This window comes from Eulemur rufifrons, chromosome 19 (genome assembly GCF_041146395.1).
Source record: "Eulemur rufifrons isolate Redbay chromosome 19, OSU_ERuf_1, whole genome shotgun sequence".
Lineage (NCBI taxonomy): Eukaryota > Metazoa > Chordata > Mammalia > Primates > Lemuridae > Eulemur > Eulemur rufifrons.
In genome coordinates, this window is record NC_091001.1 from 79,576,966 (window position 1) to 79,595,009 (window position 18,044).

Below are 18,044 nucleotides of genomic sequence, written 5' to 3' on the forward strand. Positions count from 1 at the left end.
GCTCAGACTTCACTCCCTTTTAACCCTGAGAAAGACCTAGCACAGTTACACTTCCCTCTGCTAGACATCTGAACACCAGAGCTCCCAGGACTGAACTGACTAAGTCTTCACAAAGTGCCTACTACTACCAAGTGCTGGTCCTCAGCCCTGTACAGGCACTCCACAAATATTGGAGCAACGAATCAAGAGTCTGAATGAGTGAACAGAGATCTCATTCACAGGCTGTTCCATCAGCCATGCTCCTGATTTACTCAGAGCTTAGCAAAGGGTTTTGCACATAGTAGGTGCTCGACAAATATTAAGGAGTGGGGAATTGGTTTGATTTCAGATGGAGAACGAGAAACTGCATGGAGTTGATCGCTGAATCAGACTGCGTGAAACTGATTGCTAAACAGATACAGGTACATATGACCCTGACCAGAAGTCCCCATGTCAGGGCTGGCACTGCTAATTGTGCGTGAGAGGTTTCTGGTCAGAGACCCAGAAGAGCATAGACAGTTGGCAGATTCCAACAGCTGGAGGGCTGGAGCAGGGGACAAGGTCAGGGGAAGTTCACATGGTTACCAAGCTGTTCACTCCTGCCACAGACCCGCATCCTGTTTCAAAAACTACAACTCTCCTCTTCGCCCCCAGCCCAGAATAAGCCCCTGTGACACTCCCCTCGCACGGCACTGAGCACGTCCAGGGCTCTTTCCTCTTTAGTGAGGTGGGAGCTGGAGGTGGGAAAATCAGGAAGTGGGTGCTGGGAGGGGCCTCAGAGGTCACCCTGTACCCCAAAGCATGACAAAGACAACCACAAGGCTGTCAGGATGGGCTTCACTGCTGGGTGACTCTGGCCCCTGAACCCCCAAGAGCGAGCTGACTGCTGCCCTCCCCCAGCCCTGCGAAAAGAAGACAGAATTACTGTGGCTGAACACAGCGCTCATGGGTCATACCCAGCAGGCTGGGCTTTCTAAGGTGCCTCCACTCCCTCTCTGACTCGGCACCCAGCTAGCAAGGTGGAGCATGCACACCACCACACACACACACATACCACACACACACACAAACACAACACACAGTACACACACCACAGAAAGGGACAGTGTTTTCACAGGCCTGAACGACCTGCCAAGTCCGGGGGAACTCCCTTAGAAAACACACACGCTCCCTTCTCTATTGTTTAGTTTTGGTACAGTGAGCACATGTTGCTCTAATAATTTAAAAACAAAAATTTTTTTTAAAGGACAAACACAAAACATACAGTCCACCCGGCTCCACACACGTGGCCCAGGCTCACTCCCAGCCCTGGGCAGAGAGTGGGTTCTGCCGGGTCTGGGCAGAAGGAAGGGGGAAAAAATCAACCCAAAGAGAAATGGCTCCTTGCCCACTCTGGGTGAAGGGCAGAGTCAGCTCACGTTCTTATTCTTGGGAGACGCCCAGGCACTCGTCCTGGTGAGGTCAGAGCGGGTGACAGGGACAACCAGCTTCCCTGGCATTGCATCACCCTCTCCCCTCCCCAGGCCCGCCTCTGCCTCGCCCCAGGAGCTGCCTCATGCAAAGGAGAACCAAGCTCCTTTCTCCAGCCTTCCCTACAGCCAGGACCCCGGCCCAGCTGCCACTGCACCCAAGAACATGCCAGAAAGGTGCCCCCTCCTGGCAGCCAGCGGCTGCAGAGCTGCCTGGGGCGAGGCTCCAACCAGAGTCCACGGCTGCCCTCTGGTGGCAGCATGGGGAAGTGGAGGCCCCCCAACCCCAGGCCTGCTGGATCCTCGCCCTGTGCATGGGGGCCTCCCAATTCCTGCCAGTCCTTTCAGGCCAGTGCTTTCCGTTCTAGCTTAATTAGGAACGCCGGCATCAGCCACAGGGCAAGGGGCAGGAGTCATCTGGGGGAATTAACTGTTGGATCAATAGGGCAAGGCCCCTGGAAAAAATTAATGTCCCTCACATACTGCATGAGTGAGTGGGCAGCAGCCTCAGACTTGGGCATGAGGGAAGCCCGGGCTTCCTGAGGCTCAGAATAAGGGGGAAGCCGTCTGGGCTCAAGCAAATGCCACCCACTTTGCAGAGTGGACACCACCCCACTCTGAGTTATGTCAGTCCTGGACAAGGCGGGACCCCGGAGGCAGGCACTGCTGTGAGCCCCTGGCCCCACCCTACTCTCAGCAGGGACTCCTCCAGCCCCTCTGCAGGCCGCAAATAAGCTCGGGCTCTCAGGTTCTGCCGGGAAGCAGGCGTCCCACCGGCCTGCCCCTGAGCGGCACTCTGCACTGGCCCCACTCCTGGCCCCTCCCGTGCACTGCTCCGAGGGTGCCTGGGGGTCCACGCCTCCCAGGCAGCACCCCACCTCCCTGCCCTTTTTGTCTCCCTGGCACAGAGCACGGCTTGAACTTCACTGCCGGCCCCACGTGGGATGTAAGCTCCGCAAAGGCGGGAGCTCGCCCTGCTCTCAGCTCTAACCCCCTGGCACCAAGGGGGCACCCAGAGGCCATAGGGGAAATGAACTGCGGGCTCTTCTCTGGCTTTCTCACCTCAGCCCTGGTCCCTGCTGCACTGTGAGCTCACGGAGCACTGAGAAGGATTTCTCCCTCCTTCCTAAACACCTCAAGAGCCCAGTAGGGCAGGAGTTGAATTTAACAGAGAGGAAGTGGCTCTGCAGCCCTTTAAGAGTTTTCTGAGCTGCCCTGGAGAAGACGACCCGACCCGATCAGGTATCTGGGTCTCAATCTACCCCTGAGCTTCTGCTTCTAGCATGTGAGCTAAGACAGTGGTTCTCAACGGGGGACTATTTCATCCCCTCAAACCTCCTCCCACTGAGGACATCTGTCAACATCTGGAGCCGTTTTTGGTTGTCACACCTCGGGGGAGGGGTGCTACTGGCATCTAGTGGGTAGAAGCCAGAGATGTTGCTAAAACCCACAATGAACAGCTATCGGGCTAAAAATATCAGCGCTGAGGCTGAGAAATCCTGGGCTAAGGTGATTTTATATTATTTTTTAACTTCCTAACAACAACAACAAATGTATAAGAAAAATCTTGGAACTGGTGATTCACCTAAGATAAAACTTTGACCAAAGGACAATAATACGTAACTACAAATGCTTATGGGTGTAGTGCCACAGTGGCAGGAGGTGTGCTGGGGCTGGGGCTACGCACTGAGCAAGGCCGTGGGCCGTGGCCCGTGGGCACGTAGACCCGGGCTCAACCCAGGAGCACACGCTCTACCACCTCTTAGCCCTGCAACTTTGGGCAGTTACTTAACTTCTCCCTTTCTCAGTAAAATGGGGATGGCACTGGTTTCTGTTTCACAGGATTACACAGAGAGGCATTAGCATTCTGCCTGGCATTCAGAAAGCACTCAACAAACATTAGCTACTACGATGAGGAAGGGGCACAGAAATTATTTACAGTCCAGCCAGGCACGCAGGGCTGTAGCCCTGCTTTAAATACCTCCGTCACATCCCAGGGCCACCCCTGGGCTGGACGTGGCCCCAGCAAACAGAGGGACTGAGTAACTGCCACGTGTCCTGGGGACTGCTACTCACACGCAGAGACTTTAGATGTTTGGGCTGTTTACTTGGAAAGACATGATGATTCAATTTCCATTCCTCCTCGCCTGGTGAGGTCGGGGCAGGGTGGGGCCCGCATCCTGGCTGTGAGGACTGAAATGTGTGCTTCAGGAGGACAAAGGGAAGGGGCAGAGCTGCAGGGACAGAAAGATGATGAAATGGCTTGGGCTTTCCTAGAGGGCCGGTGAATGCCTCTGCTTGCTGCCGGGACACCCACACCCACACCCACACACACCCACACACACAGGCCTATACACACACACAGACACAGACCCACAGGCCTATACACACACACACACACACACACACACACACACAGCGTGAGTGTGCAGAATGCAGATGGGAGGAAACGGGCCCTGAGGAGGGGTGGGACCACCTGCAGGAAGAGGAGCCAGCCTTCGAGAATGGTGATTCAGGGTCCCAGAGGGGCAAAACGAGCCCTGAGTCAGTGCTCCCAGCCTTCCCGGGGCCCTGCCTTTCCCCCCACACTTGCCCTTCCACACCCAAAACTCTGGAAATGCCACGGGTATCTAGGCCACTCTGACCTGGAGCTGGAATCCCAGTGGGTAAGCTTGGCCAAGTGACTCAATGTCTTCAAGCCTCCGGCCCCTCACTAGAGAAGCGGGGTCACCTGGCCCTCTTCCCAGAGCACCGCACAGCCGGTACACGGTCCGGCCCGGCAGGCCGCCGGTGCATGGCCACGCTGTGCTCTCTCCCTCCTTCCTCCTGGCTGTCCCTGATGTCCACCTTGACCTCATTACACCTGCAGAAAATGCAGCTGTGGGAGAGGGGAGCAGGGGACCCCAGAGGAGGCAGCGGGGGGACCCTCTGCGGAGAGGGAGTTAACAGCTGAGGTCTGTCCTCAGGTGTTTTGCACCCCTTCTCTCGCACCCTTCCCTCACACCCCAGGACGCAGGGCCAACAGAAGCCCCATTTAGAGGGAAGGAAGCCCAGCCAGCGGGGTGGAGGAGGGGCTTGCTCAGGGCCGCAGAGTGCCCTCTAGCCCCCAGGCCCCACCCTGGCTTACCCCACATGGCAAGGGCACCCACCAAATTTGCACACCGGAAGTTGAGACATGGCATCTGCCGGGTGCGACCATCCTCAGGGGAACTGACGCTAGGCAGGGAACACCTCGAGGGGGGCAGCAGGGTCTCAGGAACAGGATTTCTGCGGTGGGCAGTGTAGCCTAGTGGTTACGAGCACCAGCTCCAAAAGTCAGCCGGGCCCTCCACATATGCTCCTGGCTCTGCCCAGGACAGGTCACTTCTGTCCCTGTGTCTTTGTTTCCCATCTGAGAAGCAGGGTCGCTGACTGTGGTCCCCACCTCAGAGGGCTGTCGGGTGGACTAACACACACACACAAGCAGAGCATTTAACAAGTGCCTGGTGCCAATCCAGCACTTCGTACGTACATGCATTATTAGAATGAATATTTGTTAAATGAATGAATGAATAAACGAGACAGAATATTGAAATCAGAACTGACCCTTCCCCACAAAATCTACTCCATGGGGCTCCAATATACAAAGCAGCACCTCTGCCCTTTGTGCCTAACGAGGGTCCTTGGGAGGGATCCTTAGACTCTGTAGGGCAGGGGGCAGCAAGCTGTTTTCTGTAAAGGGCAAATAAAGACAGCAAATATCATAGGTTTTGCTAGAAGGTCTCAGTCACAACTTCTCAGCTCTGTGCTGAGACAATACATAAATGAATGGGCATAGCCATGTTCTAATAAAAGTTTATTTGCAAAATCAGGCTGCAGCCCACCTAGATATACAGGGTCAGCTTCCTCGGATTCACACTGGGCTTCATAAAGTGTGACGACCCCTGCCCCTCTCTCCAGATCTCTGCAGGCAGGTGGCTGAAGGCGGCATCTTTTCCGTAGCCCAGATCTGCCCCCGGGAGCTCACGACGGACAGAGGGAGGGACTTCCCCAGGGGAGGGGGCTCCCGGCAGCAGCCCCGGGCACAGCAAAGCAAGGGTGACAGTGGGCTCTGGCTACAGCTGCCTGGGCAATAACAACAGGAACCAGCCCTCTGGGCCACTGTCTCTCTGAAACCAAAGTTCAGCAACCGAAAAAGGACCAAAACGCAGGTGGTGGAGGTGGAGCAAGACAGCCGTGCTCCTGGCCAACCCCTAGGCCCCACCTCCATAGCCGCAGGTGCTCTGAGGAGCGGGGCTTTGTGGCCAGCCCCACCCTGGGGGGCAGCCGCCTGGGCTCTCCCGGCCTCCACATCCACGTGTCGCAAGCAAGGACACTGCTACCTCCCTGGCCTAGCACTCGAGGAATTTTTTAAAAAACCCAAAAGTTGTAAAGTTTATGTTTGGACCAGAGGCTGCCCAGCTGTGGCCTTCACAAAAAATAATAAAAATAAATGATAATGCTGGCTTTGGTTTTCTAAGCAGCTGTGACGTGTGAGATGCCCTGGTGGGTGTTCACGTATGATCTGATCCCACAGTGATGCTGGGAGGCGGGCACGGTCCTCACCTGCACTGGACAGGTAAGGGAAGCAGGGGTTCAGAGTGCTCAGGGGACTTGCCCACGGACACACGGGCTTCCCGCAGCAGGGCTGGGGTCACTCCCGGCTGCGCTGGCTCCACAGCTGCGCTTCCCCCTCTCCTGCGCTGCCAGGCGCGAGGAGAGAGCAGGGAGGCAGCCAGTTTCCTGGTTGAGACCCTTCTACCCTATTCCTGCCATTGGGAAGACAGGGATTCGTGCAGTGGCCCCCACCCAGCCCGGGCCAACAAGGGCAGAGTGGAGGGAGTCAGAAGAGGGCACAGGCCTTCCCCAGGCCAAGCCCACCTGCGTACTACGTCATCGCAGCCACCTCTGCCCCCAGGAGTGGCCTCACCTTGGCATACTCTGCATTCTGGGCAAGCAACTGCACTTCCTTCTCTTCCAGGCAGTTGAGGACCTAAGCTCAGGGCTGCTGGGTTGGACAGGGATGCCCGCTGGATGGAAGGGCTGCCTGGGCCAGACGCCCCGTGCCGCAGTCACTGCTCCCTGGCAGTCCCAGAGCCCCCGGGGCCCACCCCACACAAGGGCACCGTGTCAAGCCGAGGCTGCAAAATTTCACGTGCCTCCTGCAGACTCACCACCTTCCTTCACGCTCATTCAGCTTCCTGTTCTAAAGGGTCTCAGAAGTCTTTAACCCACTGTTTCCCAAACTTATTTGGCCACAGCTCCTCCCCTGCAGATCCCCACATCCCAGACTCCTCAGCCCCTCCCGACTCCTCCGTCTCTGTGCCTCTCCCCTGCCGCCTTGGGGCCCAGCCCAGCTCCAGCCTGACCTGCCACAGTCGCAGTGTGCCTGTGCCCACTTCACCCTGAGCCCACCTGCAGGCGTGAGCGCAGCCACCTTCCCCCCGACCCCCATGGCTAGCAACTTGGTGGGGAGGAGAGACCGAGCAGGAAGACGAAAGAGGCTCACAGCCCAGCCCCCAAGGAAAAAGCAAGCAAGATACAAGCAGCATGTACCATGGGGAAATATGTTGTTGTTTAAAAAAAGAAAAAAATATATCTGCAAATCTACACATAGGAAAACATGAAAGACAGACCTCAAAATGTTAGTAGTGATTAATTGGAGCAGGGGTCAGCATTTTTTTTCTGCAAAGGGCCAGAGAGCGGCTGAAGGTTGCATCGCTCACCACGGCCAATGACAATCGTGCCTATATCATGAAGCATCCGTAAACCCACAGCGTTTGGAGAGCTTCTGGGCTGCTGAACACATGGAAGGTGCGCACCCGGAGTGGGCGTGGCCCTCTGCACCCCCTCCCGTACCTTGCTCCGTGCATCTCTTCCACCTGGCTGTCCCTGCGTTGTACCCTTTTATAATGCACCAGTAATCTATTATATAGTAAGCAAACTGCTTTCCAGGGTTCCATGAGCTGCTCCGGCACATCACTGAACCCGAGAAGGGGTCATGGGAACCTCTGATTTGTACACAAGCTGGACAGAAGCTGTGGCGACCTGAGGACCTACTGCTTGCGATGGGTGTCGGAGGTTGGGGGGAGTCTTGTGGGACTGAGCCTGTGGGGTCTGTGCCAACTCCCACCAACATCAGAAGTGAACTGAACTGTAGGACTCCCAGCTGTGCTGGAGAATTGGTCACAGAAGTGGTCTGTGTTGTGTTGAAAGCATAGAGGAGGAGAAAACAGTGAGCTTGTTCTTTCCTACTAAACAGGTACCATGTGTAAGAATCATCTATCCAAAAACAGGTTAAATGAAAAAAATGACGAAAGTGAAATTTAACAAAATAAATCATACCAAAAATGACACATGAGCTTCAGAGAACTCCAGGCAATCAGTCAAAGGAAAGCCGTGTGCTCCTGGCCCCCAGTCTCCTTGTCAGGGAGGAGGAAGAAGTGGCCGAGGTGAGGTGTGACGAGCCACCCGGGGGCACTGGCTGCACTTAGCACGTTCAGTGACATCCTGCAGCCCCTGCCATGGTGTCTGCACAGGACTGTGCTGATGCAGAGGAGGGAGCTGAGGTGGCCCAAAGTCTGTGTTGCAGAAAGCGGCAGGCAACTCCAGCCCCTGCCCAGAGTCCCCAGGCGGGCAGAGGCATCACTCGCAGACAGGGCAGGGCACCCACAGAACCGCCTCGGAGCCACTCTTGCCTGCAGCGCGCACTCCTGATCTCAGCTTCTCTCTCCCTCACCACCACCACCCAACACACACCATGAAGCAGCCGCTCCTGGCCTGGCAGCCGACACCGGCCGCCCCCCGGGAACTATTCTTGGAGGGGGGCCCTGCTTCCCCCAAGAGCAAACGCCCAACAGAGGCATTCCAGGCACCACGGCTCTTGGGTCTCAGGTAGGTGAGTTTTCCTAGGAGCTCTTGAGACAACAAATAGGAAGACAAGCTTTTATGCCACCTCGTCAGCAGGGACAGTCGCAGCCCCCAAATAGTGCCAGGCCTTTATTTTCACTACACTTCCCCTCACACCATCATCCCTTGAGAGCTGGAATGAGCAGGAATCAGCCTTCCCATTTGATTTCTGGGGAACCTGAAGCTCAAAGAAATGAAATGACTTTACCCACACTGCGGATGACAGTGATCAGAGCCAGACTAGCACCCCACTGCCTGCTCACTGTCCTCCGCTCTTCCGATATCACCTCCCAAGCACCCAGGCTCCCGGCACTCTCCCCTCTCAAGACAACCGCGCCTGTTTCTCTTCTCAGCCGTTTCCCCAAAGCACACGCAGGCTTTATTGCTTCAGCAGCTTCCCGAAGCTTGGCGCTTCCAACCGAGAGCGCCTCCGCACACCTCCGTCAGACAAGGCGTGACACGCGCCAGCCCCACTCGGTCCTCTCCCGAGAGCACGCGTGCAGGCACACACGCCAGAGGAGGCGAAGACCACCCTTAAGGCCACTTCAAAAGCCCCAGACCACACAGAAATGTCCAGGTCCCGCTCCACTGCCAGCCACCTACCCCTTCTTCAGGTTTTTCACGTAGGCGCTCTGCAGGGCGGCTTCCAGGAAGTAGGTGAGCTCATAGTCAACCGGGTGAGAGCCTTTCAGATGCCTCGACGTGATGTTATTTGTGGTCTGGGAAGGGGAACAGAGAGAGAGCCACTGTCTCAAAGTTCTGAGGCAGAGGGGCCGGGAGCAACAGCCAGTCCAGCCGGAGGAGGTGGCCCGTCACCATCCCAGTCCCAGCTGCCCTGGGGCACATGGTACAAGTCTGTGAAATATGTCCGAAGCACTCCCCATTCAAACACTGGATGCCCACAAGCCCCGTGTCTAAAATTATTTATTCACCAATCACAGAGCTTTATATACATTAACTCGTTTAGTCCTTACGGCAACCCTATCAGGTAGGAACGGTCATATGCCCATTTCACAGATGAGAACACTGAGGCACAGAGAGGCTCTCTTCCTGCCCCGAGGTCACTCAGGTTGTGGGTGGCAGAGCCAGGCAGTCAGGCTCGAATCTACACTCTTACCCTCGTGCTGAGCACTTGTCCTTCAACCAGGACTGGCCACCTGAGTATGCGGTAGGAAACCGTCTCCCACAGCACCACTTCCCTGCTCTCCCGCGTGTGTGCAAACCTCATCTCCCACCCGGCTTCACTCCCCCAGGGCAGGGGCTCTATCTCCTGGTCCCACTGCTGCCACACCCCGTCTCCGCCCCAGGTAAGGAAAGAGAAGGGACAAGGAAACTTGTGGCATAGCCACCAAAAGCCCACATCTTATTTAAGCCTAACAACGGCCTTAGAAGGCTGGTTTTGTCTGCATTTTATAGAAGAGAAAACTGAGGCTCAGAAAGTGCCTGAGGTCACAAAGTCTAGCCAGCTACGGACCAGGCTATTGCTACTACTTATTGGTTCACTCATTCCACAAACGTTTGAGTGCCTACTACATCCCAGGCCCTGCACCGTCCCTGTCACACAAGCACGGAATGTCACGACATCCCAAGGGCTGAGACCCCTGGTTCCAGGAAAATTACATTTTGAACTGAGCTGTCACTTAAGCCTCAGCTCTAACAGGGTCACCCAGCCCCACTCAGATAGGCCTGCCCTTGATACGCCACCTCCCGTGTCTGATCTGAGAAAAAAAATCAATGAGCCACCCATCCACCTTATCTTTCAGAAATCAAAGTGGATTTAAGAGAGGTTCTTAGCACCTCAGAGGCCAGGACTGGGTCTCAGGAGGGACACACAGCATTTCTGAGAACGCACAGGGTTCAGTGGCCTGTCCTCCCTCAACTCCGGACAGCCAGGCCTCGGGGCCCACTTGTCTGCCCATGGCCACCAGGCACTGATTCTGCCCCGGACACTATTATAGCTCAACACCTTAATCTCTGAAAAGACCAAAGCCTCAACTTCCAGCTGAGAAGCAGACTTTATCTTCTTCATGAAAAGTTTCCCCCAAAGCACACACAATGCAGATGAGAAGAGCTCCTAGGACGCTGCTGCCTGGCAATGACCACGTGACCTTCGTGGAGGCCACGTCTCCAAGTGGCCTCGGCCAGGGAATGGGCACTCGAGCCCCTCAACCCCTTCTCCTTTCCTCCTGGAGTCCAATCAAGCAGAGGGACCCTGGGGCAGTGATTTTGGCTTCAGGGGACATTCGGCAGTATCTGGAGACATTTTTCACTGTCACAAATTAGGTGCGGGGCTGCTGCTGGCAGCTAGCGGGTAGAGGCCAGGGACGCTAAACATCCCACATTACACAGGGCAGCCCCCGCAATAAAGAATCATCTGCCCCAAACATCAATGGCGCTGCGGTTGAGGACCCCTGCTCTGGGGCAGTGGCCTGGCCTGAGGTGGACGCCTCCAACAAGGCCCCTCACAGCACAGGTGCTGGGCTGACATCTGGCATTTGCCAAAGTAGCTGAGGAGCAAGTGTCTCCTGCCCTCTGAGTCTCTCAGCTTGTGACCACCTCCTCCTTCAGGGCGCCAGGCCTACCTGCTCTGCTATGGAACCGCGTCTAACACGTACGAAACATCTACTAAACAGAACGCCTAAGCACCACCCCCAGGCTTTCGCCACGAGTACTCAGAGCCACACTCCCTGGGTTCAATCCTGCCAGCAGCATTTATTAACTGTGTGAACTCCAGGAAGCTATTAACTCCTCTCCAAACTTGAGTCTTCTTATTTGTAAATGGGAATAACAGTAGTACCTATCTCATCCTGTCTGTGTCTATAAATCATAGATTGAGTGTAAAGCACTCAGAGTAGTGCCTGACACCCAAACAGGCAGTCAACAAATGCTAGCAGCATCTCCACTGAATGCAGTTGCCTGTCCTCCTCGCAGCAAACCTAGAGCCCCTCGGAAGGGGGAGGACTGGGAAGCTCACCCCGGAATGCTGCTAACACCTGGCATTCGTGCCTGCAGGCAGGCAACGCAGGCCCACCATGGGGGGGTGACAGAGGAGGGACTGAGAACTGCCAGAGCCCTGCTGGCCAGCTCGCTGCTGCCTCCCACAGGCTTGGAGAATGGGCCCCAAGACCTGCCCGAGGGACCCGGCAAGGAGCTTATGGAACATCAAGAGCAGGGAAGGACGTCTAACTGCAGGAACCAGCCTGACTCCGCCCCTTCCAAGGGGACAGTGGGGAGCAAATGATTTACTCTCCCTAAACCTCACCTCTTTTTTTTTTTTTTTTTTTTTTTGAGACAGAGTCTCACTCTGTTGCCCAGGCTAGAGTGAGTGCCGTGGCGTCAGCCTAGCTCACAGCAACCTCAAACTCCTGAGCTCAAGAGATCCTCCTGTCTCAGCCTCCCGAGTAGCTGGGACTACAGGCATGCGCCACCATGCCCGGCTAATTTTTTCTATATATATTTTTAGCTGTCCATATAATTTCTTTCTATTTTTAGTAGAGGTGGGGTCTCGCTCTTGCTCAGGCTGGTCTCGAACTCCTGAGCTCAAACAATCCGCCCACCTCGGCCTCCCAGAGTGCTAGGATTACAGGCGTGAGCCACCGCGCCCGGCCACCTCACCTCTTAAACAGGGATAAACATATGCCCAGTCCACAGGGTTCTCATGAGGAGTGAGCACGTTAAGGAATACAAACAGGGCTGTCACGTTTGGTCGTATAAGCTGAGCTCACCCAGGACTTCCTGATGCCCCACAGATGGCATGGACTCATTTATTTATTAAAACTATTTTCTGGGACTAAAGAGGCTCATTCTAACAGAATCAGTATACTACAATGGGTTTTCCAACTGATGAAGTAGAGAGTCTTCAGGGGACAGGGGGCTGGGGGAGGAGGGGCGCCTTTTTCTAGTTTGCACAAGGGTGACCCCGGGCTCAGTGGGGGCCTGTAGATACAGATGCTGGACAGAGAGCAGCTGCTGCCATGGCGTTGTTATTCCCGGCTCACCTTCTCCAATTCCTGCAGGAACACCTGAGCGATCCAGGAGGCCCTCTCGAAACAGGCGATCACTTCCTCCTCCCTCTCGGTCAGGCGGAAGCGGGAGGCGATGGAGTTGGGTAGGCGTTCCAGGGAGAGGCCTGCAGGAGGAAGACAGCATCTCAGACCTGCCCTGCTCAGGCCCCCAACTCCAGGCCCTTCCCGCGGGCCCAGGGTGGGCTCATCTGAGGGGACATATGCTCTGGAGCAGCCAGTGGGAGGTGAGGTCTGCGGAGGGGAGGGAGGAAGCTAAGCAACGGTGGTATTAGCGGTGGCTGAGAGCAAGCAGTGGCCAACAGAAGGCACCCAGGCCCCACGTGGGGAATCACACCACGCCACCCCTGGTCCAGCTCCCTCAGATGCCATTCCTGAACCCTCCTTCCAGGTGTTAGAAGAGAAACATCCGCCCTCCAGGTGCTGACCACTTTCTATGCTGCATTGTGGTCATGTCTGGCAGCCCTTTTCTGCCCCTCTAGTGAAAGGTCTTTGCGGGCAAATGTGAGCCTTTTTGGGTGGCCGCAATCTCCAGCCCAGCACCCTACACAGCAGGTGCTCGGGTCCCACAGCATCTTATACATACCCTTCCTGTGGAACCGAACCGTTGCTACCTCGCCTGAGCTATCTGTGGTCAGGTCTCATCTGCCTGCAGCAGACACCTGCTGGTTTTGCCTCCCCAATACCCACTTGCCATAGTGGCGCCTCACTTTCCCTCTGACCAACCCTCCTGCAGTCACAGCCGATCACAAGGGCCACAGTGACTGGCCAAGGGTGAGCACATAGCCCCATCTGGGCCAATCAGAACCAGTCTCAGAACTGGTTACTCTTTCTACCAGTTGGTGCACTGGTACCCTAGGTCTGCCTGGGAATGTTAGAGAAAACCTGCCTTCACATGAAGTCTACACAATGTGACTATAGATAACACTATGGAACTGTACACTTAAAAATGGTTAAGATGGTAAATTTTATGTTATGTGGTTTTTTAAAATACAAAAATTTCTTAAAAATTAATAAAAGTATAGCTCCAAGGCCAAAAATAAAATAAAATAAAATCTTTAAGAAACAAAGGCGGCAAAGCATTGTTAGACTCACTAGAAATGAATGTTGTCAAGAAGAACAACTATATTTGTGGCAGGTTTTTTTTTTTAAGACAGGAAAAACACTGAATAACTCTTAGTCATGGAAAAAAGTGAAGTCCACACACAGAGATGAGACATGATAGAAAAGATTCCTAAAGACATTGTTTGAGCACCTAGATTCAGCCTTGCCTGAAGCCCTACCCCCTGAAACTTTCCAGTGCATGAGCCAATAAACACCCCCATGCACACTGTCTTTCTTCCCTTTTTTCTTTTCTCTTTTCTTTTTCTTTTCTTCCCTCCCTCCCTCCCTTCCTTTTTTGTCAAAGTGAGTTTGACTTGTGTTTCTGTCACTTGCAGCTAACACAGACCTGACTAGAGAGTGCTGTCCTCCTGGACTGTGGGTTCCCAGTGGGCAGAATCCGTGTCCATATTGTCTTTGTGCCCTGCATGGTACTTTACACGCAGTAAGTGCTGAAGATGAACTTACTGAGGGAGTGTATACTGGTAGAATCCTCAGTTATTTCCTACCCTATGTGCCCCAACACTCACCTGATGACCAAGTCCTTGACATTCACCACCTCCTCCTACTGCCTTACTTCAGACTTCACCTCTTGAGTGGACAACCACGGCAGCCTCCTAACTGGCCTCCCTGCCTCCAGTCTCACTCCACTCTAGTCCCTAGGGGGTCCGTACCAGGCTCCCTAGGCCCACCCTGTCACCCCCCAGCCTCAACTCCCACCCCACCCGCCACATCCACACCAACCTCCAGCTCCCCACTGCTGGGTTGGGGCTGCCTTCCTGACTTGCTCAAGTTGCTCCTCTCTCCTGGAGCGCACCCTCCCCACCAGGTCCACCCAAATCACCGCTCGCCCTCTGACCCACTCCTCTGGGACGCCCTTCCTGATATTCCCTGGTATGACCAACCACTCCCTCCTTTGAGCTCCAGTCTACACATGCTACTGTCTCCTCGTTTCTTATACTTAATTCTTCACACGTTTCCCCAGCCCGGCTGTAGTCTCCTTCCAGGCATCAACCTGACCGTGTTCACCTTTTCACACCTGGCACACAGTAGGTACTGAACAAGCACTGGCTGGCAGGAAGAAAGAACCACAAGCCTGATCACGTCTGACAAAGTACAAAGTGCTCTGCAAATACAAAGTAAGGAATTATGATTGTTTTTCTTAGCTAGATTCCAAGGCAAACAGATTCAGTGACCTTGCCCTCTGCCAGGCTGGAGTGTGACTAAGTCCTGGGGTGTGACCAAAGGTCAGAGTGTCTCAGCCTGGGGACAGGCAGGCACAGAACGTGAAGGCCCTTGCTCAACACAAAGATTCACGTTGCCCAGGTCACCAAGCGTCACCGCAGAGGACTACACGGGAGGAGGAACAGAGCAAGAATCAAGGAGGCAGGCTGCCGCACTCACTGCTGAGCTGGGCCACCCCTCCTCCCCAGACGGGCAGGAAGGTGGACAAACATACAGCCGCTCGAGGGCCTGGCTCGAGGGCCTGGCAGAGGAGACCAGCTGCAGGTGGCAGGAAGACACAGAGTGGATCTGTTTTAATACGGCTGCCCCGTGGTCCCCGGAGAGATGTGCTGTGGATGGGTTCCCTCCTGCCCCACCTCTGGCTCTAGCACCAGGAAGGGCGATGCCAGCTGCTGGGAGGTTCAAGCTGCCAGTCCCGAGCCTCTGCTGGGCTGGCCACTGCAAAGTAGTGAATTCAGGAACGATGGTCTGATGGTCTGCGGGGCCTCTGCCTTCCCTGTGCTTCATTTGTTTGTTCTTGCAGCAGGGGCCTCCCCACCATGCTTCCCTGAGAACTTCAAAGCTCTTCCTCCCAGAAGGCTCAAAGCAAAGCCACCTCCTCTCTGAAGCACTCCCAGGGGGAGTTAAGCCTCTCTACCTCTGAGCCATCAGAACATTTTGGCTGTATCTCCCACATGTGTGCCTTTTCCTGCACTGTCAACATCCTCCCTGCCCCTTTCTGATTGATCTTCGCACCCCAGGGGGCCCAGTGTTCAGGCAGTGCGTGGATGCACGCACAGGTGAACAGCATATCCACACAAGCCAAGTGTACAGCCGGGAGGGGTTTCTCCTTCTCCGTGTAAAAAATGGTTCGTGGAGAACTCATAAACAAATTGTAGTATTTTATACAATGGAACACTACTCAGAAAATCTTTTTAAAAAGAGAACTCTTATATATACAACAACAGGGATGAATTTCTCAGAAATTATATTGTGTAAAAGAAGCCAGACATCAAAAAGTACATGCTGTATGGTTTCATTTATATGATATTCAAAAAAAAAAAAAAAGCAAATGAATCTAAATTAACAGGAAACCACCAGTGGTTGCCTGCGCTGGGGGTGCTGATCAGTTGGACAAGGTCCCCGGGAACTGTCTGTGTGATAGGTATGGTATGTTCCACACCTTTATTAGGGTGCTGGTTACATGGGTGTTTTCCCTAATCCAACTCATCACGTTATACAGTTAAGATTTGTGCATCTCACTGTATAAAAGTTTATCTAAAAATAATGGAGACAATTCCTTTTTGAAGGAAGCAGTTATGATTCAGAGAAATGAAAGATCAGAGTAGAGGTGGTCCTCTATAAAATCATTTCCAATATACATAAAACCAAAAAAGCTCCTGGAGCTGGCAATGGCTTTTCCTAAGCAAAATCCCAGTCCAGTCACCCAGTTCTGCCCATTAAAGGGGCATATTTACCTTACATTTGTTCTCTGCGTGACAGGAAGGTCCATTTTCCTGTCCACAAACATCTGATTGGAAACCTACCCGGGGACTCCGACCCTTGGGTTCTTCACCCTGTGCTCTGTGAGCACTTTTCTGCACCAGCAGCCAAACCGCAACACCAGACCCACAATGGAGATAGGCTGCTCCCAAGTCCAGCCCCAAGGGATCCGGGGACTGTAGCGCAGCCCTGTGGGGTGAGCAGGAAGCCAGGCCTGCCAGGAAGTGCTGGGCACTGCCTCAGGATTCCCACGGGCAGAGGGGCCCTTCTGTGCCAACACCCTGCTCTAGGAAAGGCCCCTTTCAAGAGGAGGGCTTGCTTTTTCATCAACTCTGAACTTCGGGCTTGAAGCCAAGCTGATTCTGACACCAGGCTGGTCCCAGTGCCTTCAGTCTGAGATGACTCATCCCATCCCAGGTAGCCGCCCTTCCAAGAAGCCCCACCCTTGGAGCCTTGGAGCCTTGCAGCCTGGATACCGAGGTGGAAAACGGAAAGCTTCCTCTGCAACTCAATGGCTCTTTCCAGATGGGTGGACCTCCTGCCACCCACCTACCTACTAACGAAGGCCACAAGGCACCCACAGTACCCAGGGAGGGCTAAGCCCAGAGCTGGGCACTCTGTGGGGGGAAGAAAGGAAAAATGCAATTCACTTGGCCCTCACGGAGGGAGCCTCAAGGCCAGGAAGGGAGAACCCTCAGATCACTCAGGGTAGGCAACTGTGGGAGTGTATAATGGTGCAGCCTCTGTGGAAAGCAATATGGCAGCGCCTCAAAAAATCAAAAAATAGAATTACCATATGACCCAGCAATTCCACTGCTGGTTATATACCCAAAAGAAATGAAAGCAGGGTCCCAGAGAGACCTGTATACCCCTGTTCATAGCAGCATTATTCACAATAGCCAAAAGGTGGAAACAACCCAATTGTCCATCCATAGATGAATGGATAAACAAAACGTGGTGTGTATATATACATACGTACAATGCAATATTATTCAGCCTTAAAAAGGAAGGAAATTCTGACACATATAACAGTATGGATAAACCTTAAGGACATTATGCTAAGTGAAATAAGACAGACACAAAAAGGCAAATACTGTATGATTCTACTTATAGGAAGTAGTCAAATTTATAGAAACAGATTATAGAAAAGGGTGTTGCTGTTTAATGGGTACAGAGTTTCGGTTTTGCAAGATAAGGACAGTTCTGGAAACTGGTTGCCCAATTCTGTGAATGTTAAAGAGTTCTGGAGATTGGTTGCACAATAATGTCCTAACAGTACTAAAATGTACACTTAAAAATTGTTAAGATGGCAAATTTTACGGTTTGTATGTATATTTTAACACAATTTTTTGAATGAAAAAAAAAGGCAGGCAATTTGGCTCCTTAGATCAAGTCTCCAAAAAAATGCATATTTGATCCAGCAATTCTACCTTCTAAGACCTAATCTTTAAAAAAAAAATTGATATATAAAAATTTAGCTTCAAGGATATCCAATGACAGGGGACAAGTTCACAAAATTATGATATGATAGAACCCTACAATGAAATGCTACAAAGCTACTTACAGTGTTATAGATATGTATTGGAAAATGACTCCTAAAATATTAAGTTTTTTAAAAAAGCAGATTATAAAGCATGACTGTATGAATTTATTTTTATTTTAAAAAGCATGTATAAACCTATAGAAAAAAGACTGGAAGGATACAGCTCAAAATGTTTACAGAGCTCTAATTTTTAGTTTCCCCAAACACAAAATGGGATTGCTAACAATGCCCAGCACATAGTGTGGCCATGACATTAAACTAGATGAAATATTATAG

At 53.2% G+C, this 18,044-nt stretch overlaps 1 protein-coding gene across 2 annotated transcripts in view; it reads right to left on the minus strand.

Moving 5' to 3' along the window:
• The window catches only part of TTC7A (tetratricopeptide repeat domain 7A), a 117,290-nt gene that overhangs the window by 78,604 nt on the left and 20,642 nt on the right, over positions 1-18,044 (minus strand). For both annotated transcript variants that reach the window (XM_069494934.1, XM_069494933.1), the window contains exons 4-5: positions 12,374-12,504; positions 8,979-9,094 (exon numbers count right to left, since the gene is read on the minus strand). Coding sequence is in view for 1 of the 2 variants with exons in the window: in XM_069494933.1 (XP_069351034.1) it covers positions 8,979-9,094; positions 12,374-12,504 (247 nt within the window). In the remaining variant the exon portion in view is untranslated. The remainder of the gene's footprint in view (positions 1-8,978; positions 9,095-12,373; positions 12,505-18,044) is intronic.